The 27,770-nt window shown below is 35.4% G+C and overlaps 1 protein-coding gene across 1 annotated transcript in view; it reads left to right on the forward strand.

Annotated features, from left to right (window-relative positions):
- Positions 1-215: 215 nt before the first annotated feature.
- The window catches only part of LOC131658259 (protein neprosin-like), a 39,049-nt gene continuing 11,494 nt past the window's right edge, over positions 216-27,770 (forward strand). Inside the window, exons 1-4 of the mRNA XM_058927572.1 lie at positions 216-378; positions 826-878; positions 965-970; positions 2,476-2,589. Coding sequence (XP_058783555.1) covers positions 216-378; positions 826-878; positions 965-970; positions 2,476-2,589 — 336 coding nt within the window. The remainder of the gene's footprint in view (positions 379-825; positions 879-964; positions 971-2,475; positions 2,590-27,770) is intronic.

The following is a 27,770-nucleotide window of genomic DNA, read 5'->3' on the forward strand; positions in this document are numbered from 1 at the left end:
GTCAAAGCTTCTTAATTTAAATATCTTATATATAAATTATTTTAATATCTTATATATACATTATATTTTTTATTATTTATAGTAAAGTAGAATAGATCCCTATATTATACTTATTCATAATTTTTTAACTACACTACGAGACTCGTACGAACGCACGAGTCCTTTACTAGTACTTTTAAAAAAATCACAAATCATCAACTCTCAATAAATCTAAAATGATTGAAAGAGATGGATCAAAAGAAAAGGATGTGATTTCAAAAAAGATTATTGATAAAGACCATGAACTTAAGCTAAAAGAAAATCGCGAAGAATTTTACCCATCTTCTCATAAGAACAAGACTTGCATCCCAATTTTGGTATCAACCGGCTCACCCACAGGTTTCTACTTTAAGTCTAGGAAAAATTTAGACTTTTCTTCTTCAAAAAAAGATATTACCAGTGTACGTAAATTATTTCATATTTACACATGTTTTATATTCATGTTTCATAATTCTATTTTATATTTCTTATTTGTATCTCATATGCTGCTGTAGAGTTTATCTTATTTATTTAAAACAATAAAGGCGGTGAATCTAAAGGATGATGAGTGTGCTATGGCGTCATATTTGTTTGATTATGACACAAACAAAAATACTAATGAGTTAGTCATTTATATTGCTTATTATATTTAACTTTAGTATTACTTCAAACAAATTGATTACATTGTCAAAAAAAAAAAACAAATTGATTACACAAAATATAAATATAAATGATACATTAATTTTTATTCTTAATTATAGGACCAAAGTTTTAGTTGTTACACTTAAGATACATTATTTTGTGAAGGAACAAGAAAATTGTTTGAATGTTTAAAGCCTCGTGAACTTACTGACCAAGAGGTAAAAATATGTGGTAATAATGTTTGTTTTTAAAAATATTTTAAGATTTTATAATGTTATCATATTGTTTCAAATACTTGATTTAGCTGCATGTATGTTCACTCATGCTGAAAAGAAAGGCCATTTATTTTCAAGGTTTTGGTTTCTACCAACTACTTTTTCGGTATTAATTTCGAACAACTTTAAACTTTGTATTGTTTAATTTGTGTAACTTTTTTGTTTCAATATAACAAAATAATATTACAAATATATATTCTCTTATAGCAATATGTGCAAGCATGGAATGAAGGAATACAACGAACGATTGAAATATACCAAGACAAGTTTATGGAAATAATAGATACAATTGAGATATTGGGATTTCATGGTTAACTCTTTGACAATGACTCTAAACTCAACTAAAATAAAGGATTATCTCGTTTTTTTTATCCTTATACTACATATTGCTCAAATTTTGATGCAAAGTAAGTAATTGGTATTGTCCTTAAGTCTTACATTAAAGCTCTAATTTTGTATGATAGTTTTTATCTAATTTTATAGGGTATGATTTTCTTTTCTTTGTGTGGTATTTGTTATGTATTTTCTTGTTTCCATCATGACTATAATGATGGACAATATATTATTGAGATTTTTTTAATACAGGTTTTGTCAAAGAAGTTTGAGTATACGTTTTTCTTATTATATGATATGCTCAAATGGAATTAAATAACTGCTAATTTTCCATTGTTTTATAGAGTTGGGGCATCCTAGAGTGTTATAGCATTGCTTCTGTATGATTGTGGTGTTTTGTTAAAAGTTAAAATCAAAGTTTCCACGTATTGATTTCACCAAGCTTCTTCAAGATAGTGTATTTTTTTGTGTAATCAATATAATATTAACGGGAAAACTGAGGGTTCTCCAACTTTTTTACACGAAAGATAGTGTATGAAATGGTTAATTTGTGGGTGTGATTCATATTTAATTTTTTAAAAGTTGGGGAGGAATGTTATCCTATCAACCTAGTAAATAGTAAATAGTGGGTATCTCTCATTTATATAGTGTTTTATGGAGTATTATTTAATATAGTTATTCTCACTGCATTAAGTAACACATGTAGTCTTATTTTACTATACATTTATAGAGTATAGAGTATTATTGTATTTGAATTTTAGTGTATTATCTTTTCTATCTAGTTAGAGTATATAAATGAGCTAGTATTCTCTTTAACTCTTCATAGAAAATAAAGAGAGTTTGTACTTATGATGCTAGAGATAAATTACTACTTTTCGTATTAATTCTTCTTGAATGGAGTTGCTTAACTATAAGTTTTCTAAACAACCTGTCTCTGGAATTACACTTCTGGTTGGATTGAAAAGACTTTATTCTGACAGCCTTTATGGGACACTTCGGACATGAGACGACTATTACCAGTCAATGGGCGAATGTAATGAATCTTGGTGTTGAAGTTACCTCTTTGATCAGTGAGGGCCCATGGATTTAGTTTGTCAAATACTGTCAAGGTAAAGGCTCATTTTAATTTGGTCATTGTTTTGTTTGATTGTGTAATCTTGTCAATTAAGTAAGATCATTACTTTTAAGACGATTTTGTCATTGTCAGTCATTGGAAGGCATGGAATATTCAGACTGGTTTAAAGTTACTCTTGATGGATTTAAGGGGCAAATCCTTGCAATGAATTTTGACAATGATGATACACTTTTAGCTGGAGCTGAGGTAATTACCCACATGATTTTCTATGGCTGTTTGTTATTTGAATAAATCAAACTTTTTGAAACAGTTCTTTTGAATTTTATTATTTAAATTGCGGGATGGTATAATTTTTGCATGGAGAGACAACTCTGAAGTCAATTCCCCTTTTAAACTAGTTACACACTATGTGACCACTTTAAATCTTTTATTTGCCTTGTCGTTGGACGCCCCAATAAGCTTTACTTAGGATCCTTGGACCAAAGCATTAAGGTATTTTTATTGTTTATTTACGAGGATTTTTGTTTTTCTTTCAAAATTATGAATTGCTCAATGAAGTTTTGGTAAAATCTATAAAACTAATATTACAAAGTTCTTAGATGTCTAATTCTTCATTTTGATGTAGATATTGCTAAAATATTATTTATTTTTATCTTGTGTTGTGTTGAAATTGACATTATCATAGTTGTGGGTATACGATATACAATTTTTCGTGGTATAATATTTTACTTTTAAAAATGAAGTAACGAAATGTAATTGCTATTATTGGGTCATTGCTTTATCATTTATTAATTTTTTATTTTGTAAGTATCTTTGGGATTTTTAATTATGTACGTTGCTTTTGTTTCATGACAATATCCAAATTTTGTATTGGTTTGATTTAAGCTTGCTTTTCCCTCTTTACCAATTACAATATAAATCATCCCTTTTTCACCTTTTAAGTATGATTTGGAATAATACATTGTATCTCTTACTACCATCTATACAAAACGATATTATTTCTTCATATATTTCTCACTTCTCAAATGGGGAGGTGAATATTATGTCACGAAGAAGAATATGTTTGACATTGTTGATGCTTCGTTTATTGAAAGATTCAATGAGGTAGTATAATTTAAAATATTTTCGTATTGCATGTATTTATTGAAAAATATGTAAATTATTGTTTTGATATGCAATTGTTTAACTTATTATCTGTTGAACTGATAGATATTCACAAACACTTCATTGTATGAAAAAGGGACAATTGACCATATTCAACAACTTCGGGCTCAATGTTTTTTGCAAATGGTTAGAGCAAAAGGTTGAAGAGCAAAATCTACGACAAGACCAAAGACAAGTGGTTGAAGAGCATAAGGACCAAGGAAACAAATAAATATTGTCAAAACAAAAGAAAAGGAAGAACAATTATATATAAATGTAGGTTTTGTTCCATTAATATTTTGTAGATGTTATATGAAAAAATAACTGAATATTTTGTTGCTGTTACATGAAGAAATATTTTGACTTGTGATTGAATATTTTGTTTTTGTTACATGAAGAAATATTATAACTTCTTGATATGAGATAATTTGTTTTTGATGTATGACTTTTTTGTATTAAATAATATGATTTTTATGTAAGACTTATATATGTTGATGTTAGAATATGTTTGTTTTGCCCATGCTTTTTGTTTACCGAAGGAATGTAATATTAAAATGTTTGGTTTAATGGTTTTTTTGAAATAACATTAAAAAATAAATCACGTTCTTTTACACACGTAATAAGGTATTTGTGTACTGAATGTCCAGCGGTATACACTAAAATATATGGTTGAATGAAATAGGGTATAAATGAAATTAAATATAATTTAACTATCACATATTTTACACCAATGATAACTAAAATAGGATGTAAGTTTATTGACATTCATAGTAATCATTATTCATTTTACACCCGATTTTTATTAAATCGAATGTAAATTTGTTTGAGTTAAATGTATATATGTAACAATTTACATTCGTTTTCTATAAAAAAAGTCGTATTGTGTCATATATTTACATCCATTTCAAAATGGGTGTAAATTCGTCAGACATTTCCCACCATTTGAATTTACACTCTCTAATAACGGGTGTAAAAAGTATAAAAAACAAGTGTAAATTTCTCTTTCAGCACTAGTGCCTAAAATTTAAGATAGGATTCGATTAATTAGATAGACAATAATAAGAAGAGTCTCTCCCTCCCCAATAACAGATGGGAACAAACATTTGAAATAAGATAGATCAAGATACTTCAAATAAAGGATGTTTTTTCTTTATGCAACACCATTTTGTTGAGGGTGTGTCAACATATATGAATTTATGGATAATTTCATGTTTAATAGTGAGGTTGGAAAATGCATGATTGACATATTATTTACCATTGTTTGATCGAATTATTTTTATACCTTTTTGAAAGTGTGTTTGGACCATATTATTAAATTAGATAAATAATTATGGTGCTTCTGATTTAATATTCATTAAGAAGATCTAGTTACTCGATTACAATCACCAATAAACGTGACAAACCATTTGGAACCAAAAATATTATAGGTATGTGCGGGTCCCTAAACATCATAATGAATAACATTAAATAGTCCAGAACTCTTATTTAAAATAAAAGAAAAATAGCCACAATTGTGTTTTGCTAAGTGACAAACATCACACTTAAAAGACTCAGCATAATATTGTAAGAACAAAGATGAAAACATATACTTAATCATATAAAAAGAATGATGTCCAAAACGCTTGCGCTGAAGACAAATTTGTGAGTTAGAAGAGGAAGACACAAATTTGAGATAAAAAAGAATACCTTTGGATCATCTAACTTCTCAAAGAATTAGTGTAAAATTTCCTTTTCTCAAGCAATTTTAACCGTTGCTACCGCAAAAATCACAAAGTCGCCACTGAACTTTATTTATTCCAATAAGGGAAAGGAAATATCCAATAAACCTCAAATAAGAAAAAAGGATGATCTCACGAATAAGAGAAGGGTATGGAAGTCAGTTATGCAAGAGGAATGTGTCAATACTCCTCACGTCCGTAGTACTCTACGTGATCTACTCTTGTTGCAATGCATGAATTATTAAAGGAAAACAAAGGTTTTAAATAATTGTGCTCGCTAGGGTTTCCTGAACCCTGTGTCTATGTACCCACACTGTGCAATGGAGAAGTTAGAGCATCGTAGCTCTTCCCAACATTTTCTGTTTTGTTTGTTGTGTGCTTTTTATGGACCAGGAAGTCCTTATGCAAAGAGTATCAAAAAGTATGATCCCTAAAGAAACATGATTTGCATTGGTTGGTGTTTTTTGTTAGGTGAATTCCTCAAGTTGTCCTCTTAAATAAGAGATATAAGAGTACATTCACCTTTAACTTTGAACTTTTTTTAACATCTTAAAGTGTTTTGGATTTTTGTTAATAAAAGTGTTTTAATTTTATTAGGATGCAACAAGAAAGCAAAAGTCTATGGGGAGACTTCGTCCTAATGTTGTCATGCAAAGTGAACCTAAAGTTAGGATACATGGAATACTACCTAAGTGTTATCATGCATGGTTATGAACATAAGGTCTACTTGATTCAACCTTAATCAAAGGATCATGGTGGATCAAGATATCCTACGGGTGCATGTGATCAAACAAGCAACATATAAAAGTACCTAAACATGCAATAGGCAACCACACCACAAGGAAATGTCAAGAAATGAGAATCCTAATAAACATGAATTAGGGTAAACCAACATGTGAACATGAATCACTTTAATCAAGAAACTTAAGGAGATAACACTAAAGAAATATCACCTAAACATGAATTAGGGTAAACCAACATGTGAACATGAATCACTTTATTCAAGAAACTTAAGGAGATAACACTCAAGAAATATCACCTAAACATGAATTAGGCAATGTACACTACAAGAAAGTGTCAAGAGACGAGAGAGATCACCTAAACATGAACTAGGCAAGATATTTGAACATGAATCAGAATCAAGGAAGAAAGATTTGACTTGGATAAAAAAACCAAAATAATTGAAAAAAAATGAAAATCATGACAATTATCTACAAATGTCAAATTACCTGAAACACATTTTTACCACTTTTTTATACCAAGCAAAAATCAATTTTGAAGTAAAAAATGTGAAAGAACCAAAAAGATACATGCCACTGGCTTGGGGGTGCAAACCCTAAAAAATCTTGAACTGAAATCAAGTTACAACGTTATTGGCCCTGGAAAGGGGGGATGGGAAAAATGTAGTGTGTAAGGCCCACACATAATTAGATCCAATTACCAAATAAATCAACATTTTTCATGAATTAAAAGAGAAATAGTGACATGGCCATTCATTAAAGAAGGTGTACCAATGAGAGAAGGACACCTCACTTGTTGACCAAAAAAGAAAATAGAAAACACATTGACGCCAGAGCCCTTGCTTTAGCCGTCTTCTCCGGTGATAGGGTGTCATACCCCAAAATTTTCCCATCATATTTCAATATACTCTGACTCATATGATCTTCAGACTATGCAAGGATTGGACACTTACCTATCTCCTAAACAACAAGCCACAAATTAGGGTTTTGCTTCTCTCAAGGTGAAATCAACTTCTGATGCCTCAAGAGGACTCTATGGCCTCTCATATGCCTCACAGTATCCTCATACCAAGTTTCAGGCCTCGATTCACAAGATTGCCTAGTTAACTGCTCAAATGATCCACAGTCGACCAGTTTGACCTAAAAGTCAACTATGGTCAAATCACAGTCAAAAACTCCCGATTTTTGGTCAACATCAACATTTTGAGGTCATTTTCATCATTTGATAAAGGGTTGATCATGATTCATCAAGAAAAGCCCCAAAGTTGACAAAACTCAAAAGTTTCTAATTAAGGTTTTGAACTAAAAGTCAACCCAACTTTGACTGGCCATAAGTCTCTCATACTTTATCAAAACTTCCCCAACCAAAGCTCATTCTCAAGGAAATTCACTTCTCTACAACTTTGTTGTTGGGCCCAAGCTCAAGAAATGCTTCATTTGGGAGATATGGATCAAGACATTATAGGTTCTTCTAAAAGTCAACAAAAAGTCATCTTTTTCCAAAGAGTTGAACTTGAACATGGAAGCTTCAATGAAGATGAAACCAAAAGGGTCATTTAGAGGACACTCTAAGCTTTCTAATATGTCCTAAAACATTTCCATACAATAAAAATTGAGAGTGTTAGGATTGGTAGAAGTTGGCTAAAAATCATGAAATACATGAATAATTTTGTATTTTTGAGTTAATGGGCCTGAGACTTTGACTCCAAACATGCTTACGACCTAAAATATGACCTCTAAACCCATCCTCATATTTTTATTATTTTTATTTATATTTAATTGAATTTTATTCAATTAAAAGGTAAATAAATTAAGTGAAATATAAAAATAATTGGATTAATCCATATGGGTTCATTTTTAGTCATCCAAGAGCCCAAACAACACTCCAAAATTGTCCAAAATTCGTGGAGCTTGATGGTTAAGGGATTTTTTCAACTTTGGAAAGGTTTCATGCAAATCTTTTTTTAATACTTCTCTCAACAATAACTTGAAGTCCAAGCCCAATGTTTTGCCCTAATTCTATCCATTATAAAGCCACAACTCATTCAGCATGGGGAGGGACGAAAAATTGACAAGAGAAAGTAGGATTCCAAAGAGAGAAAAATCTTTAAAAACTAGGGCATAATCACAAGCTCTTTGGAGAAAGTTTCAATCAATTCCAAGTGTGCCATTGTCTTCCTAAAGATACCAGGAATACAAGCATATCATTCTTGCAGCCAGTCACACACCAGAACTCATTCATACATCTCTATTGGTTTGGTGATTTTCTGAAAACTCAAACTCATGATTCATGCATTACTGATTGATTTTACATACATATACTTGTTTATGATGATGTTTGGGATGATTTTGAACCGCTGTTTGCAAGTTCTAACGTAAGGATGAACTACTATCATTGTTAGGGCAATTCGGTTTGTCTTCTTCGAAACCTTAGATGCAAGACGTTTCAGCCAAAACTAACACTTCCATTGAGTTTTCGCAGGGCTTGAATTAGTGGACAAGGATCTTCCTTGTTGTTGTTTCACACATATTTCGCAGGTACATGGAGAGGATCCCGTCGGAGAAGACGGTGGCTCCGGCGTCCCAGGCGGCATGGACCAGTAACGTGCATGCGTGGCGTTTTCAGACACTTCCATTGGCCAGTCAACGATAATAAGATCCTCTCTTTCTTTTTGATTTGTTCTTCAAGAGAGATGGGGCCCGCGCGTTGACTGATGTTGAAAATCTCATTTAGCTTCTCGTTTCATATTTAATTTTTACTAATTATTTACTAACAAGAAACACACTGCAACATAATTAGTAGGTGGCTGCAGCTTGTAATCCAAAAGGACCTAGGCTCGATCCCCAGGGTCCTGCATGTTATTTTTGTTTTGTTTGTTGGTTTGTGTTTTCTACAGATCTAGCGCATGCAGTCCCAAGCACACTACGATGCACCTTCCCATCTGCACCGTCCAATCCTGATCAATCTAAATCCAAGGGCCCTGAGAACGTTGTCCACCATGCTCCTCCAGGAGAGTCCCGCACTGGATTGCAGCCTGTGCTATTTTGTTTATTTGTTTCTTATTCCAATTTTTGTTTTTTTTAACTAATCTCCTTTCTTTTCCTTATTTTTTTAATCAACCAATAAAATTAATTTAATTAGAGTTAGGTAAAAAAAAAGGTTTTAGTTTTTATATGATTAGTTTAATTAGCTTTTAGTTAATCATAAAATCTTAATAACAAAAATAACTAGAGTTTTTAGGCTAAATTAGCTTTAATTTTTTGATATAATTTCTCGCATTTAACATAATTATTTCTTTAATTAACTTTAATTAGGTTAGTCATATATAATTATTTCATTTAGGTTAACTTGTACAAATTAGGCTAATTATTTTTGACGACTAAGATTAGAAAATTAGGGTTCTCAATTAACTTTAACCCTAAATATTTTTATTAACCCTAATTTCTTCTCCTGATTCTTCCTCTCACCCCACACTCCAATGAATGTCGCGTGCTTGTTTCGAATTTCCGCCTTTTATTTAATTATTTATTTTATTATTTATTTAAATTCTAGAAATTGATGTATAGGTAGCCAAGGGTATTTTTGTAATAGCGTAGGAACCTTTTCTTTTTCGCTTTTACTTTCCGCACTATATAAACTGCAATATACTTGTTTAGATGTATGGTTAATAGGATTGTATGACAAGATAAAATCAATCGCTAGCTAACCTTAATTCAAGATAATATCTTTGAACATAACTGTCGCGCGCTCGGTTTTTTGGCCATACCTCTCGCGGAGAGATACGCGAACTGACTCTTTTTTGTTTCTGCTTTTGTGTTTGAAAATCAGAGAGTCGCCACCGACCTTTTATTTTATCCAATTAAGGAAAGGTTTATAAAAGAAACAGAAAAAAGACCTTTAAGAAATTTTGGGTAAGGGGGTAGGTTATACAAAGGGAAGGTGTTAGCACCCTTTGTATCCATGGTTATCCATGGGCTCTTTAATTTGCTTAGCTCACTTGTTTTCAATTGCTCTGAAATGCTCGTATGTGGTTTGAAATACCTTTGTAAATTGAATTTGTAATGATCCTTGTGCGGATGTATACAAAGTGTTTTTATCTTTCAAAAGATGTTTTTGAAAAAAGAACGTTAACTTCGTAATGATCCTTGTTTGGATATATAAAAAGTATTGTCTTTTTTGAAAGTTTTATTTTGAAAAACAATGATATATGAGAGATTTGTTTGTTTTGATTTGAGCAAGCAAATTAGGAGGTCTACCCTGAGTTATAAGGTCTTTATCCCATTTCCTTTAAAAATCTATCCTGTCACCGGATATAAACAAAAGTTCGATTTTGCGTTTGGAATAATAGAATTTGATTTTGATTTTGAAAAGAATGAGAAAGGGATTACCCTAAAAGGTGTAAATGTGATTGTGTTTTGATTCAGGTATTTTATCTTTGAAGTTAGTGATCTAACGATTCAATTTTATCTTTGGCATGTACGCAGTTTATATGTGCTGGAATTTAAAATGCGGAAATGTAAAATGCAGAAAGTAAATCTACGCTATTACATCGATTGTGCGGGAAATGTAAACTACGCTATTTACATGAATTTGACAACCTATACATTTATCTAGGAATTTAAATTGCAAGGAAATAAAAGAAATGTTTTTGGTTTTTTATGATTGTTTTTAATTATAATTAATGCATGACTAATTAAATTAAAAATGAGGAAAAAAGATGAAAATAAATTTCAAACCTAAAAATTAAGTTCAAAATATGTTCAAAATGCTTGTTAATTAATTTTAAAACAAAACTAATTTTTTTGGGATTTTTGAAATTGATTTGAAATTGATTAAGTTAATTAACACATAATTATATAAATAATTACACAAATAATTAAAACTTAAAGAGAAAATTATTATAAACATGTACAAAATTAGTTTATAATATATAAACAATATTTAATATAAAGAACAATTTTTTTTATGATTTTTGATTGGTTGAAAATAATTTAAAAGCAAATATATAAATATATACTAATTAATTATACAAAATATTGAAATCATGAAGAAAAATAAAATATTTTTATTTCAGAAAATAAAATATTATTTTATCAACTTAAAATTATTTTTTGTGTATTTTTTGGATTTTTGAAACTATTTTAAAATAATTTTGCAAAGAAATTAAAATAAAATAGAAAAATAAATAAAGCAATGATCATGTGTGGTAATTAAATAAGGTCCATGCTATGGGTGCGTATTTTGATGCGTTGGATTGAGAGTTAGTGAGATCAGATGGCTCAGATATTGAGGCACATGGCAATCAATACACCTGCAAAGCACTGGATTAGAGGTTTTTTTAAATTTAAAACGTGCGCGTGCCAGCCAATGGGATGAGGACACGTCTTCGTCTTCAACCTTCAGACTCCTCTTTTAACAGCGTTTGTTTTCAAAAGCGCTGTAATAGGTGAGCATCAATCCTGCAAAATAACGAATAGGGGTAAACGTGCATAGAAATTAGGCGCGATAGGTCCATTCAATTCGTCTTGTTCCACTGAATTCAACCATGCCCTTAATTTGTTTTATTTTTGGCTCTAACTAAAAACCCTAAATTTGAACTAGAAAACCCTAAAATGGTAGCTTCGTGTACAAGCCCCCAAACTTTAATTAAATGTCCAGAAACGATCAGGACATCAAACCAAACTCAAATATATGTCTACATCTTGTTAAACATGCATGAATGATCAGATACGAGTTGGTTTTTATTTGAACAAATCGTGACCTGTAGTGCTTGATTTAGTGAGTTTCAAAGCTTGCAATTGATCTGGTTATGTTTAGTGATGTTCAAGGATGATGTTTGAATGCTTAGTTTGTATTGAAAATGACTTAAACTTAAAATTCGAATTTCAAGTTTCTTTGAATTTTTACAAGTTGTTACAAGAGTGATATATGCCTATGGGAGCTTCTAAATTCGTCCTCCTTTGATTGCTGAAGTGTTATGGCCTATATATAAGCATTGAAGTGCTTATAAACTAAGCTAAGAAGCAATAAGTGCTTTGTTGAATTTTTGAATATTATATCATATGTAGCTTTGAATTCAAGCAACCATGGCTTGATTTTTCCACTCTCTTCTGCTGTACTATCCTCTTGAGGCAGAGCTTTGAATGTTTTTTGATGAGTCATGCTTAGAAATTAAGCCATCCATTATCCTTCCATTTTTCATTTTCCATTTAATCTTAAAATAGGATAAAATTAAACCAAAAAATGAATAAAATGGTGTGGGCTTTGTCTTGGTCGTGGGAGGCCCATTATATCATGGTAATGATGTTTGGATCCTGAAAACTTGGCCCCATTTGGAAAAAAATACATTTTTGAGCAATGTTGGTTTCATGCATTTTCCCAAAATTTAGCCAACTTCAACAAGATGTAAATCCCTCAATTTTTGTCATATGAAGGAGATCTTGCACTTTTTGGAAACCTCAAAGAGTCCTTTAACCAATGTTTTTGGTCTCATGTCAAAATGATATTTGATGCTCCTTGTGTATCCTTTTGAAAAAAGTGTCTTTTTGTTGACTTTGAAAATGACCTGTAATGTCTTGGTTCATATTTTTCAAATGGTGAACCTAATGACCATGGGACCAATTTCATTTGAAATATAATTGAATTTCCTTCAAAATGATCTTTGGTTTGAATTTTTTGGATGAAGGATGAGAGAGTTATGACCAGTCAAAGTTCAGTTGACTTTTTAGGAGAAAACCCTAATTTTGAATCTTAGGGTTTTATTGATTTTTGATCTTTCCTTGATGAATTATGATCATCCAATTATCAAATGATGAATCCTTTGACAAAATATGGATGTTGACAAAAAATTTCATTTTTGACTGTCTGTTGACTTTTTTGGTCAAACGGGTCGTCTGTTGACTGTTTGAGCTGCTGACGGTGCGTCTGAGTGAATTGAAGTTTGAAAATTTGTATGATGGTACTTTGAGATGTATGGAGGTCCATGAAATCCATTTGAGGTCTCAAAAACTTGTTTCTCCTGAAAAAAACAATAAACCCTAAATCAGGGACTGTTTGTGTAGGAGACAGTTAAGCGTACCTGATTTTTATGCAGTGCTGAGTCTCTGCTAATCATGTGATATTCATAAGACTTCTAGGACAAAAATCTTGGAATTTTGAAATGCAAAAGTTTGATTTGATTGATGGTACAAAACACGGAGAATTGTACTGTCAGCAGTTTGACTGTCAACTGACTATTCAGGCATGAATGTAGCAGTTAGAGTGAAAAATCAACAGTCAAAGTTAATTTTCTTTTTGTTGTTTTTGTTTTATGTGAAAGATGAAAGTTTATTTACATGACTTGTTAAAAAAAACAGACATAATAAATAACTAATATTTACTGTACGCGAGCAAAATTACCGATAATAACCCTGAAAATCATTTAATGCACAGAAAAAATAAATACTTGACTGGCAGAAAACACACAAAATATTATCTGAATAATTAAGCAACAATATGACAAATAGTACAACATTTAATACTGACAGTACAAACATTACATACTATAATGAACAGTACGACGAATAAACGGTACATTTAAGAAAATAAGAGATACGGCAAACTTTAAGAATGACGATTAATAACCCATGCTATGACCAACAGAAAATAGATGATCGGGAGTGTAACCATCGCAGGTCCACATTTTTCAGGACTATGTAGACAGAAGAAGGACATGATCACCACCACAACGGTGATGACCATAAGAAAACACGTTTCCCACCGCTTCGCCATTTTGCCGGGGAGGAAGAGAGAATGGATATGAAGTAGAAATTTGAGAAATGATTTAGAATTTGATGTGAGATTTTATGAAAAAAATGAGAGGTATTTATAGAATGAAAAGAGGGATAGAGACGTTGGGGAATGAAGTGATTCCGTACAAAAGGAAAATTTGAGTGGAAGTAAGATTTGAAAGAAAGTGTATGATAGTGTTGGGAAAAAGAGAGATGTGTAGAATAAAGTTAAGATTTGATTTTTGAAAAAGAGATTTGAAAAGAGATTTTGAAAATAATGGAATATAGTACAAAAGTTAGTGGGAAACAAAAATTAATAATAATTTACTTGTTACCAGTACAGTCTGAATCCCGGACTCTGCGCCTGCAAAAGATTTAACTATGTACCAATTGTGTCAGTACTATTTATCTGTAAACAAATATCAAATAAATAGCGTGTGTGAAGCAATAAACAGTAACTGGCGTTTGCGTAAGAATAAATTCAACAGCAAGCCAAAATACTGTATAAGAAAAAATTCTAAAAATCAAGTATTCATAAATCAGGATGTGAAAATCCAAGATTATATGAAACTCTTAATTTTTAGATTGAAATTTTCTTGAAAAAAGATGCGGGCAAATTTTGGGGTATAACAGTTGCCCCTATTCAATCTTCTTAAACCTGAAGAGATTGTCTGAAATCTGAAGGTGGAAGATGATTGAATATTTTAGATGCCCTAAAAATTTGCACTTACCTCCATCGGGAGTGATGTTGGAATTTGTCTTTGAATGTTGTCTGAGAAATGTGGTTGGAAGATTGAAACATTACCTGAGATGGGCTTTCAGATGCCATCTGGCAATTGTGTTGATGGTTTGTTCACCAGAATGAATCCATTGATTATATCTTGATGAAGGATTTGAGAACCTCTGCGTCGACCGTTTCGGAACCGTCCAAGGTTACCGTTTTAAGTCTAGGAGGATGATCGTTACGGAACTGTCCAAAGTTTTTCCGCTTTAGATTTTGAAAGTTGATCGTTGTGGAACCGTCTGAGGTATCAGCTTTAGATCTTCGATGGTAGATCATTTTGGAACCGTCTGAGGTATCAGCTTTAGATCTTCGATGGTATATCGTTTTGGAACCGTCTAAGGTATCAGCTTTAGATCTTTGATGGTAGATCGTTTTGGAACCGTCTGAGGTATCAGCTTTAGATCTTCGATGGTAGATCATTCTGGAACCGTCTGAGGTATCAGCTTTAGATCTTCGATGGTAGATCGTTCTGGAACCGTCTGAGGTATCAGCTTTAGATCTTTGATGGTAGATCGTTCTGGAATCGTCTGAGGTATCAGCTTTAGATCTTCGATGGTAGATCGTTCTGGAACCGTCTGAGGTATCAGCTTTAGATCTTCGATGGTAGATCGTTCTGGAATCGTCTGAGGTATCAGCTTTAGATCTTCGTTGCTTGTTTTTGAGTTGATAAGTGATTTGAAAGGAGAGATCTCTTCAGAATGAATCCTTGGCTTGATTATATCTGAGAGGACTGCTTATTTGAATAGAGTTCAAGAGGAACACTGTATGTGATTGAGAACATCTTTGTTGAAGACATCCGTCTGCCTGAAAAATCAAGTTAGTGATATGCAATGGCGTGATGTATGTAATGCATGAGATTCTCTAACTAAAGGAGAAATATGCATGTTATGTATGCGTTTGTCATGAAACATTATATGCTGTGTATGAATATGCGTATGACGTATGATGTATGATGTATGATGTATGATGTATGATGTATGATGTATGATGTATGATTGGGAAAATAAATCCCAGCTAGTCAGTCATCTGGGGATGAAGGTATTGTGATTGTTGATGATCTTTTGAGTGGGAATGAGGAAGATGCATAATCCTCCGATGCACTATTTGACCAAGTCCTGGTGTGGAGACCACACCTTCTGGAGATAGTAATCTGGAACAACCCTGCTGGGGGATAAGATTTCTCGAATCACTTCGTTTGGAGAGAAAAATCTTATCGAGGAATTTGCTGAGAAATGCATTTCTCTTGGGGATTTTCTTCTGATGCTGGTTTCGGGATGATGTCCAAATGATTGGGACATTACCTGAATGCTGTTCCTGTTTTTCCTGGTAAACATCAATCATATTCAAATGCACATGTTCATTCAAAATTATCATTGGGACGTTTACTTATTCAAAACAGAAAAAGGTGAAAATGTTGATTTTGAGCCTAAGCTGCATTGATTTTTGAAAAAGAGCCATGATAGGCTGATTAGTTCAAGAAAACAAAAATCCTAGTAGTAGGAAATTGTCATAAAGCTTTGAAAAATATTTATAAAGATAAATAGCTATGTGAAAACAATCCAGTCAAGTTTCAATTCTGCTATTGCCAATCTGTCTTCGAGCATCTCATCCCTCACTTGTTGGAAGAAAGTAATTGGACTGATCGGTGTCTTTGATGTGTTGAATCTTGAAGGTGAATAGGCAGCTATACAGAACATAGTTGTACGCTTTATTCCCTAACTTTTGCCTAGGCTGCCTTTTCAGGTTTTCAGCCTACCGGGATAGTATTATTTAGTCTCTAATTTTTGCCTGGACCGCCCTTTCGGGTTTTCAATCCACCGAGACGCTCATTTTTTGCCTAGGTTGCCCTTTCAGGTTTTCAACTTAGCGAGCTTTTCTTTTCAAGCGAAGTATTTTTTGACTATGTCCGCATTCACAGGGTGTGGGAAATCCTCGCCATCCATGGTGGTAAGCAACATGGCACCGCCGGAGAATATTTTCTTGATTACAAATGGTCCCTCATAAGTGGGAGTCCACTTGCCTCTGGGATCACCTTGTGGTAAGATGATGCGTTTGACAACTAAGCCACCAGTTTGGTATGCTTGACTTTTGACTTTCTTGTTGAAGGCTTTGATCATACGCTTTTGGTACAACTGACCATGACAAATAGCTGCGAGCCTCTTCTCATCAATCAAGTTTATCTGGTCCAACCGGGTCTGAATCCAATCGTCTTCGTCTATATCGGCTTCTTTCATAATCCTTAGGGAAGGAATCTGAATTTCAATTGGGAGAACTGCCTCCATACCATAGACTAAGGAGAATGGAGTTGCCCCTGTTGAAGTACGCGCAGATGTGCGATAACCATGAAGAGCAAAAGGTAACATCTCATGCCAGTCTTTGTAGGTTACTGTCATCTTTTGTATGATTTTCTTGATGTTTTTATTGGCAGCTTCCACTGCGCCATTCATCTTTGGTCGATATGGAGAAGAATTATGATGTTTGATCTTGAACTGTGTGCAAAGTTCAGTAATCATTCTGTTGTTTAGATTTGTGCCATTGTCTGTGATGATCCGTTCAGGGATGCCATACCGACAAATGAGATTGTGCTTGATAAACCGGGCCACAACATTCTTGGTGACAGAAGCAAATGAAGCTGCTTCTACCCATTTTGTGAAGTAGTCAATGGCGACCAGGATAAAACGATGTCCGTTGGAGGCAGTGGGCTTGATTTCTCCAATCATATCAATACCCCACATTGCAAAAGGCCAAGGAGCTGTCAGGACGTTTAACGGGACTGGAGGTACATGTACCTTGTCTGCATATATCTGACATTTTTACAGGTTCGGGAATGATGATGACAGTCCGTCTCCATGGTAGACCAGTAATAACCTGCTCTGAGGATCTTTTTAGCCATTGTATGTCCACTTGAATGAGTACCAAAGGCACCATCGTGTATGTCTTCCATAATCTGTTCTGCTTCCTTCTTGTTTACACAACGAAGTAAAGTTGAGTCATGGTTGCGTTTGTATAGGGTTCCATTACTTAGAAAGAATTTGGCGGCAAACCTCCTTAGAAACTTTCTGTCGTTGATGGACGCCCCTTCAGGGTACTCCTGAGCTTCGAGATATCTTTTTACTTCATGGAACCATGGTTTTTCTTCTGTTCCTTCGGCATCGATCTCATTGCAATAGGATGGTTCATCTTGTCTGTAAATGGTGATTATCGGCGTCTCATTGTCCCACCTGACTTTGAACATGGATGACATGGTAGCTAAGGCATCAGCTAGTTGATTTTCCTCGCGTGGGATGTGTTCAAAAGTGATTTCTTCGAAATAAGGAATCAGACTCATCACATATTCTTTGTAAGGAATTAGATTCGGGTGCTTCGTGTCCCATTCCTCTTTGACTTGGTAAATTACCAAGGCCGAGTCTCCGTAGACCTTCAGGAACTTGATTCTTAGATCGATTGCAGCTTTGAGACCCAGAATACATGCTTCGTACTCGGCTATATTGTTAGTGCAGTTGAAGCATAATCTGGCAGTGAATGGTGTATAACCTCCTGCAGGAGAAATGATCACAGCTCCGATGCCATTGCCAAGTGTGTTAGAAGCTCCGTCAAAAACCATAGTCCACCGGGATCCTGTCTCGGGTCCTTCTTCTGGTCCTAGTTGTTTGTAGTCATTGACTAGCATATTGTCCTCGTCTGGGAAGTCAAAGTTCAATGCTTGATAATCATCCACTGCTTGATGAGCCAGATGATCAGCTACCACACTTCCTTTGATTGCTTTTTGTGAAGTGTATTGAATGTCATATTCTGTTAGGATCATTTGCCATCTTGCTATTCTTCCAGAGAGAGCATGTTTTTCGAACACGTACTTGATAGGATCCATTTTGGAGATTAGGAAAGTGGTGTGATTTAGCATATACTGTCTTAGTCGGCGAGCCGCCCATGCTAAGGCACAGCAAGTTTTTTCGAGTAGTGAGTATCTTGTTTCACAATCGGTAAACTTTTTGCTAAGATAGTAGATTGCACGCTCCTTTCGGCCGGACTCGTCATGTTGCCCCAGTACACACCCCATTGAATCTTCTAACACAGTTAGGTACATTATCAGAGGTCTTCCTTCCACAGGTGGTAACAAGATTGGCGGTTTTTGGAGATACTCTTTGATTTTGTCAAAGGCTAACTGGCATTTGTCATTCCACCTTTCCACTTGATCTTTCTTCAACAGTTTGAAGATCGGCACACAAGTAGTGGTCATGTGGGCAATAAATCGGGCGATGTAATTCAGACGTCCCAAGAATCCTCTGACTTGTTTCTCGGTACAGGGTATAGGCATTTCTTGAATGGCTTTGACCTTGGCCGGATCAACCTCAATACCTTTGCTACTGACTATGAAACCTAAGAGTTTGCCGGATCTTACTCCAAAGGTACACTTATTTGGATTCAGTCGCAACCTGTATTTCTTGAGTCTGTCAAACAGTTTGTGTAGATGACCCAAATGTTCTTCTTCGGTGTTGGACTTTGCAATCATATCATCGACATACACCTCTATCTCCTGATGAATCATATCATGAAATAGAGCTACCATTGCACGTTGATAGGTTGCTCCTGCGTTCTTTAAACCAAAGGGCATTACTTTGTAACAAAAGGTTCCCCAGGGTGTTGTGAAGGTTGTTTTTTCCATGTCTTCGGGTGCCATCTTGATTTGATTGTACCCTGAGAATCCATCCATAAAGGAGAATACCTTGCATTGTGCAGTATTATCAACCAGCACATCGATGTGAGGTAAAGGGAAATCATCTTTGGGACTTGCCCGGTTCAGATCTCTGTAGTCTACACACATTCTGACTTTCCCGTCTTTTTTGGGCACGGGTACTATGTTAGCTATCCAAGGAGGATAACTCACAACTTTCAGAAAGTCGGCATTGAATTGCTTTTCAACCTCATCTTTGATCTTTTTTGACATATCAGGCCTACTCCTTCGTAGTTTCTGCTTGACTGGAGTGCTACCTTCTTTGATTGGCAGGTGATGAACCACAATGTCCGTGTCAAGGCCAGGCATATCTTCGTAGGACCAGGCGAATATCTCGACGTAGTCTTGCAACATTTGAATCAGTCTTTGCTTGACACTGTGTTCTAAATCAGCCCCTATTTTGACTTCTTTCTTTTCTTCGTTGCTGCCCAAGTTGATAACCTCAATTGGTTCCTCATGAGGCTGTATAGCCTTTTCTTCTTGTTCTAGCAGCCTTGCAAGTTCTCTTGGTACTTCACAATCTTCCTCACTTTCGTCTTCAGTTTGGTAGATCGGATTTTCAAAGTCATGACGGGCAATAGCAGAATCGTTATCGACTGGATCCAACGTGAATGTGAATCTGCATTTTATTTATGTGAGTGTGTGTAAGAAAACATAGCTATTTGAAAAGAAAAGAAAGAAAAAGGATCACAAAATTTGAATATGCAAACGTCCCATGATTTTATTGAATGCACATGCTCATGATATGATAAACCCTTATAAAAGGACCAGTGTGCTTCGGGCAAGGTACACGGCTTTCAAGCTCATGGTTCGATAGCACAAGAACCATTTTTATCTTTGCACAATATACACAAAGAAAACAGGAAATTGCATTTACTCCTGATCGAAGGAGATCACATCCTCAGTTTTCCAGTTGTTCAATCCATTGTTGTGAGCAGGGAGTATCCAGCTGTTCCAGTTGCAGTTGTCTTCTTCATCTCCCACAACATTGATTTCATTGGTGGGGAAATGAGCCGGTGATCTTTCGGGATAAGTAGGATGATCTGTTGGATATGAGGATCCAGGTTGAGGTACCTCTGTTGGCTGAGCGAGATACTCGATAAGGCCGTCCCATCCAGTCGGGATGATGTCTTTGAGGGAGACTTGTGCAGTCTGCTGAGTAGTGTACTGTGACAAAAAGTAACCCTCGTTATTTGGTGTTTCCCTGGTGTTTTCAGGAGTAAAATTGTCATCATAATGTTCATCCCATCCAGTTGGGACAATGTCTTCCATGGCGATTTGTGAGCTCGGAGGAGCGGAATATTTCACCATAAAGTCATATTTGCCACTTGGCTCTCCTAGTGTATCCCAAACTTCTTTAGGTGGATTTTGATATTGCTGAGTGCTGGGACTTGTGAGACTTTTGTCATTCTCAAATTGATCACCCCATCCAGTTGGGGTAATATCTTCCATAGCAATAAAAGAATTCTGAGGTGCGGCATATTGATAATTATATCCGCCGCTTGGATCTCCCAAAGTATCCCACATTCCCATGGAAATGGGCGGAATTTCATCTGGATATGGCTGAATGATATGGTTCAAGAACACTCCATCGTCTTCAATGGCGTTTACTCCTTGGCTGATGAAATGTGACATTAATCCTCCAGAACAAGGACTTTGATCATTCTTTTGATTTCCACTATCATAGCCCAGGCCTAGCTTGTCGGACTTGTAAGGTATATCGAGGAGTTGTCCCCATACTGTGCAATCACCTTTTTCGATCACAGCTTTGGCATCTTTGAGAGAAGCCATAGTTGTAGTTGGAGTAGCAGAAATATGCTTGGTGGTAGAGACATCTGGAGAGACCACCTCAAAAGATTGGCAGGGAGTTTCGATGAATTCGTCATCCAACTCGACATATTTGGAATTGCTCAGGTGACTAACCACATATTCCTCTTCGCCGTAAACTGTGACAATCTTTCCTTTTACTGGATATTTCAACTTCTGATGCAGGGTAGAAGTTACAGCATTTGCCCCATGTATCCAAGGGCGTCCTAGTAAACAGGAATATGCTGGGTGAATTTCCATTACGTAAAAGGTAGAATCAAAGATCTGAGAGCCCACTCTGATTGGGAGATTCACCTTTCCGTACACTGTTCTTGTTGACCCATCGAAGGCTCTTACCACAACATCGCTTGGTTGTAACACAACTCCTTCGAAGTCAAGTTTTTCCAGTACTGTTTTTGGTAACACGTTCAAAGAAGAACCGTTATCTACCAGCACATGAGATAGAGTGGTGCCATTACATTCAATGGAGATATGTAGGGCTTTATTGTGATTCTTTCCAGCAGAGGTTAGATCAACATCAGAGAAACCGAGGCCATTGGTCACTGTTAGATTGGCAACACAATTTTCAAATTGATCGACTGAAATCTCTTGAGGCACATGCGCAACTTTCAGGAACTTCATCAGAGCTTTGGCATGAGCTTCTGAATACTTTAACAGAGACAACATTGAGATTTTTGAAGCAGTGTGCCCCAGTTGTTCGACAATATTGTAATCACTCTTGTAGATGATTTTCAATATTTCCTCCATTTCTTGCTTCGATGGATCTTCAACAGTGACCTCCACCGGTATTTGAACTGGCTCAACTTGTGGCTTTTTGCCTCGAGCGTCGATATCTTGATTAGGAACTGGGACCTGGACTGGACCAGCAGCAATATTTGGAGAAATTTCTGGTGAAAAGATTCTTCCACTTCTTGTGATCTTGCTGGTACCCACAATATTATCCACAGTTGGAGCAGTAAAATTCAGGGCCTCTTCAGTCGAGGTATCCTGTTTAACTCCATGGACATAAACATTAGTGTCGTAACCCCACGGGACAGATTTGTCTGAGGAGTATGGAAATGGAGTTAGACTAGCAATGATTACTGATGCCACCTTGAGTGTAGCGGAAATTTTGAAAGGAGCCTTGGCAGAGATTTTGAATGGTAAGCTGGAGATCACTGAGACATCCTCTATTCTCATCCCGTTTGCAAAGACTTTGCATAAAACGTCCATAGAAGGGAGCCTCTCAAACATAATGATACGGCGATCCATCCATTTTTGAATTTCCATTCTCAGATTTTCACAACCATTGGGCAGGTATGAGCAATAAAAGCAATCAGGGTCACAACCTGGAAAGTAGCCAGCTCGGATTAGCTTTCCTTTGACTTCAAGGAGCGGAGTTGACAATTCGGTCACATCATAGATGTAAACAGTGTCTAGGATAGCATTGACAGTTTTGTCATGCTTCGGCATGGGTGCCGTGATGACATTTGGAGTTTCTCGAGGATCGAACTCAATTTCCCCAGCATCTATCATGTCTTGTATTTTATTTTTCAGGGCCCAACAGTGATCTGCGTCATGTCCTGGACAGTTTGAGTGATACGCACACGCTGCATCGGGGCGATAACTCGGAGAGGAAGTGTTGACATTCTTTGGAGGATCTTTTAATGTGATCAGATATGCTTTTAGAAAATGCTGCAATGTCTGAGAGATTGGCATATTGATTCTGGTGAAATTTCTTCTTGGCGCATCTGGTCGACGCGTATATTTTGGCTGTTGATCTTTTTGAGGTGCAGATGCGGAGATCAGAACTGCCCCTACAGATTGGTGATGCTCATTCTTGCGACCTTTCTGAATTTGCATTGTATTGACCTCATTCCTCCCACTGATGGGCCTTTTTGTAGTACCAGAGGAAGAGCCTATTTGATTTTTTCCATTTTGAATGTCGCTTTCGACACGTTCCCCAGTCAATATCAGGTCAATGAAACCTGATGATGAGCTTCCCAGCAAATGACTATAGAAAGGGCCAGTTAAAGTGCCCATGAACATGTCGACCAGCTCGCGATCAGATAAGGGTGGTTGAACCCTTCCAGCCATATCTCTCCATTTTTGTGCATATCCTTTGAAACTTTCTTTTGGTGCCATGGACATGCCCCTTAGTTGAGTACGGGTTGGTGCAAGATCAGCATTGTATTGTGCCTTTTTGATTAGGAACTTTGAACTTTGGAGGGATAACAACATCTGAGATGAGTCCCAGATCATTGAAATCTAAGCCAGGTATTTTTTGTATCTCCATAGCTTTCATGCGTTCTTCCAACTGCTGATACTTGTCATCATCCTGTTCGTCTCCAGAATGATAATCTTCTTCATTAGAAGAGAGAGAGGGTTTGGCAGAACCCTGGTTGCTGTGATTGTCTCCTTGTTCACCATCACCGACTATTTCAGGGATCGGTGGCTTTTTGAACTTTTTGGCTGGGATTTTGATCTTTCTTTTCAGTTGGCTCAAGCCTACAGATCCTTTGGGCTTCTTTTTCTTTTTGATTATCAGGGCTTTCAGTTCTTGTTGCCCTTTTGCCAGTTCCAGAATTGCCACTTGAACTTGGGCGTTCTGTGCTTCGAGATTCTTGATGCTTGTTTCAGATTCCATCTCTTCTGACTGAAATAAACAGCGAGGAGATGAGAAATCCGTCATGTGAACCTGTTATGCAATGTGTATGAATGCAATGTATATGCAATGAATGAAATGTATATGCAACGAATGAAATGTGTATGCAATGTTTTCAAGGATCTTAGAGTTTAGATTTGTTAAAACAAAAGAAAAACAAACATTTGTTAGTCAAAACAATTTATTATTATTTTTTCTTCTCTTTTTTTTTTTCTTTTTTGCCTCATTCGGGCTTACAAAACAGAAAATAAAGAAAATGAAAGATCCTTCAGGTCTCCCATGGACGCTTTCTCTTTGCACCCAGGAATGTGTTGATCTGCTGCTCTTCTTGGAGTTGTCCGGTGAGCTCCAATAATCTTCTCTCATAGTCTTGACAGTGTGCTTTGAAGGTATCTCTTTCCTCTTTTAATTGAACCCAAGATTTTTGCAACTCTTCCAGGTCAGTTGGCATATCCGGATGTAGAATAACTTGAGGTTCGTCTCCTTCGGCTTCCGGCTCAATAGTCACAGGTAGAATAGCGGGATATGGCATGATGAGTTTCTGAGCATGAGCCCGAACCCATCTGAGGTAAGGTTCCATAGGAATAGAATTCCATTGTCCCAAAGTTTTGCTTTCTATTCTATAGACACTGCCCCACGCATGTATAAACCTTCGTCGATGTCTGTGGGAATCATCCTCGTAATCAAACACAATGCCACGGATAATCATGTCATGAGGACCGTTGCTCCGTGCATATCCGAACTGGCGTAAAGCTAAAGAGGGATTGTAAGTGATGCCCCCTTTGATGCCAAGTAGTGGCACATTAGGGTACTCTCCACAATGATCAATGATAGTAATGTCTCTTTGAAAGAAGTTGTTCCACCGGATATCTGAATGAGACAAAGACATAATCCTGCGAGACCATTGCATTCTTTGTTCATTTCTCAACACTGATCGGGGAAGATGAAATGTAAACCACCTAGCCAGTAGTGGTATACAGCACATAAGAGTTCCTCGTTTCTTCATGGTACGAGTGTGTAGAGAATGTAGAATGTCTCCCAACAATGTTGGTACCGGGTTACGGGTTAGGAAAAGGTTGATGACGTGCACACTTATGAATTGGTCGGGATTAGGGAACAAAACCAACCCATAAATCAAAAGAGCCACAACCTTCTCAAAAGCTGGGTAACTTTTGTTTTCTAGTAGTAATCGAGCCTTTTCCATTAAGAACTTAGCAAGCAAACCCTTAACTCCACTCTTTGTTTCCCAATTGGACTCGATTTCTGACTTTCGCAAATGTAAAGCAGCAACAATGGTTTCAAGTTTTGGAATCCTTTCTAAACCAGTGAAAGGTAATTGATTTCGAACAGGTAATCCAATTAGTTCAGAGAATTCTTCCAAAGTGGGTACTAACTGGTAATCAGAAAAGGTGAAGCAATGATGTTCGGGATCAAAGAACTGGAACAGGACCCGTATCATGTCTTCTTCAAATTTTGAGGTAACCAAATGGAGTAGGTGACCGTGCTTTTCGGTGAATTGAACATTCCTGGGGAATTCTGATACTAAGTTTTTCAGTTCAGATGGCACCGTTGAGATGTTGATTCGGATGTAATCTCTGGTGGCGGGAGCCATTACCTGCAATAACAAAGGTAAACTCTTTGATCCTTGAAATGATTAGTGAGAAAATGATATGCTTATGATGCTTATGATGTTATGATGTCAAACATGTGGCACACAAAAACAAATCAAACAATAGCCTTAAGTTTAAAGGCTTGCATGAAGCTGATAGGTGATACCCTCCCCACTGAAGTTGAGATGGTTAAAACCTGTCCTAGAATAGTATTCGGGTTCTATGATCCTTGGAGGTAACATCTCAATACGGCGCTCGGACGGCCGATCAAAATATTCCTCGAGGATAACTAACTTCGATCAACTTCAAAGCTAGCCACTTAATAGGCCACAAGTCAAGTTCAACTAAAAGGTTCTAAGACAAATTAGTGTTTAATGACATTTCGGAAGCCTAATATACTCCTTGATCGTTTTCAAGGGACATCAGTATAAACCAAAGTATCGCACTAACGGTGACTACCAGATCAACCGTATCGGTACATGCCGTACAGTTTCCTTGGTCTATTGTCACATACTTAAGGTATCTCGAGATTCGGGTTAGAATCTTTCACACAAGCAAAATACCCAAACAACCTTTTGAAAAAATAGAGCAATCAAGTCAAACAATTGAAAACATCGGAATGATCTATTCTCTAAAGGTAACCCCTTTTGAAAACATTTTGTTTTTAGAAAGTGTCCCCAGCAGAGTCGCCAGTTCTGTCGCGCGCTCGGTTTTTTGGCCATACCTCTCGCGGAGAGATACGCGAACTGACTCTTTTTTGTTTCTGCTTTTGTGTTTGAAAATCAGAGAGTCGCCACCAACCTTTTATTTTATCCAATTAAGGAAAGGTTTATAAAAGAAACAGAAAAAAGACCTTTAAGAAATTCTGGGTAAGGGGGTAGGTTATACAAAGGGAAGGTGTTAGCCCCCTTTGTATCCATCGTTATCCATGGGCTCTTTAATTTGCTTAGCTCACTTGTTTTCAATTGCTCTGAAATGCTCGTATGTGGTTTGAAATACCTTTGTAAATTGAATTTGTAATGATCCTTGTGCGGATGTATACAAAGTGTTTTTATCTTTCAAAAGATGTTTTTGAAAAAAGAACGTTAACTTCGTAATGATCCTTGTTTGGATATATACAAAGTATTGTCTTTTTTGAAAGTTTTATTTTGAAAAACAATGATATATGAGAGATTTGTTTGTTTTGATTTGAGCAAGCAAATTAGGAGGTCTACCCTGAGTTATAAGGTCTTTATGCCATTTCCTTTAAAAATCTATCCTGTCACCGGATATAAACAAAAGTTCGATTTTGCGTTTGGAATAATAGAATTTGATTTTGATTTTGAAAAGAATGAGAAAGGGATTACCCTAAGAGGTGTAAATGTGATTGTGTTTTGATTCAGGTATTTTATCTTTGAAGTTAGTGATCTAACAGTTCAATTTTATCTTTGGCATGTACGCAGTTTATATGTGCTGGAATTTAAAATGCGGAAATGTAAAATGCAGAAAGTAAATCTACGCTATTACATCGATTGTGCGGGAAATGTAAACTACGCTATTTACATGAATTTGACAACCTATACATTTATCTAGGAATTTAAATTGCAAGGAAATAAAAGAAATGTTTTTGGTTTTTTATGATTGTTTTTAATTATAATTAATGCATGATTAATTAAATTAAAATGAGGAAAAAAGATGAAAATAAATTTCAAACCTAAAAATTAAGTTCAAAATATGTTCAAAATGCTTGTTAATTAATTTTAAAACAAAACTAATTTTTTTGGGATTTTTGAAATTGATTTGAAATTTATTAAGTTAATTAACACATAATTATATAAATAATTACACAAATAATTAAAACTTAAAGAGAAAATTATTCTAAACATGTACAAAATTAGTTTATAATATATAAACAATATTTAATATAAAGAACAAATTTTTTATGATTTTTGATTGGTTGAAAATAATTAAAAAGCAAATATATAAATATATACTAATTAATTATACAAAATATTGAAATTATGAAGAAAAATAAAATATTTTTATTTCAGAAAATAAAATATTATTTTATCAACTTAAAAATATTTTTTGTGTATTTTTTGGATTTTTAAAACTATTTTAAAATAATTTTGCAAAGAAATTAAAATAAAATAGAAAAATAAATAAAGCAGTGATCATGTGTGGTAATTAAATAAGGTCCATGGTATGGGTGCGTATTTTGATGCGTTGGATTGAGAGTTAGTGAGATCAGATGGCTCAGATATTGAGGCACATGGCAATCAATACACCTGCAAAGCACTGGATTAGAGGTTTTTTTAAATTTAAAACGTGCGCGTGCCAGCCAATGGGATGAGGACACGTCTACGTCTTCAACCTTCAGACTCCTCTTTTAACAGCGTTTGTTTTCAAAAGCGCTGTAATAGGTGAGCATCAATCCTGCAAAATAACGAATAAGGGTAAACGTGCATAGAAATTAGGCG

The sequence above is a fragment of the Vicia villosa genome, linkage group LG3 (assembly GCF_029867415.1).
Source record: "Vicia villosa cultivar HV-30 ecotype Madison, WI linkage group LG3, Vvil1.0, whole genome shotgun sequence".
Lineage (NCBI taxonomy): Eukaryota > Viridiplantae > Streptophyta > Magnoliopsida > Fabales > Fabaceae > Vicia > Vicia villosa.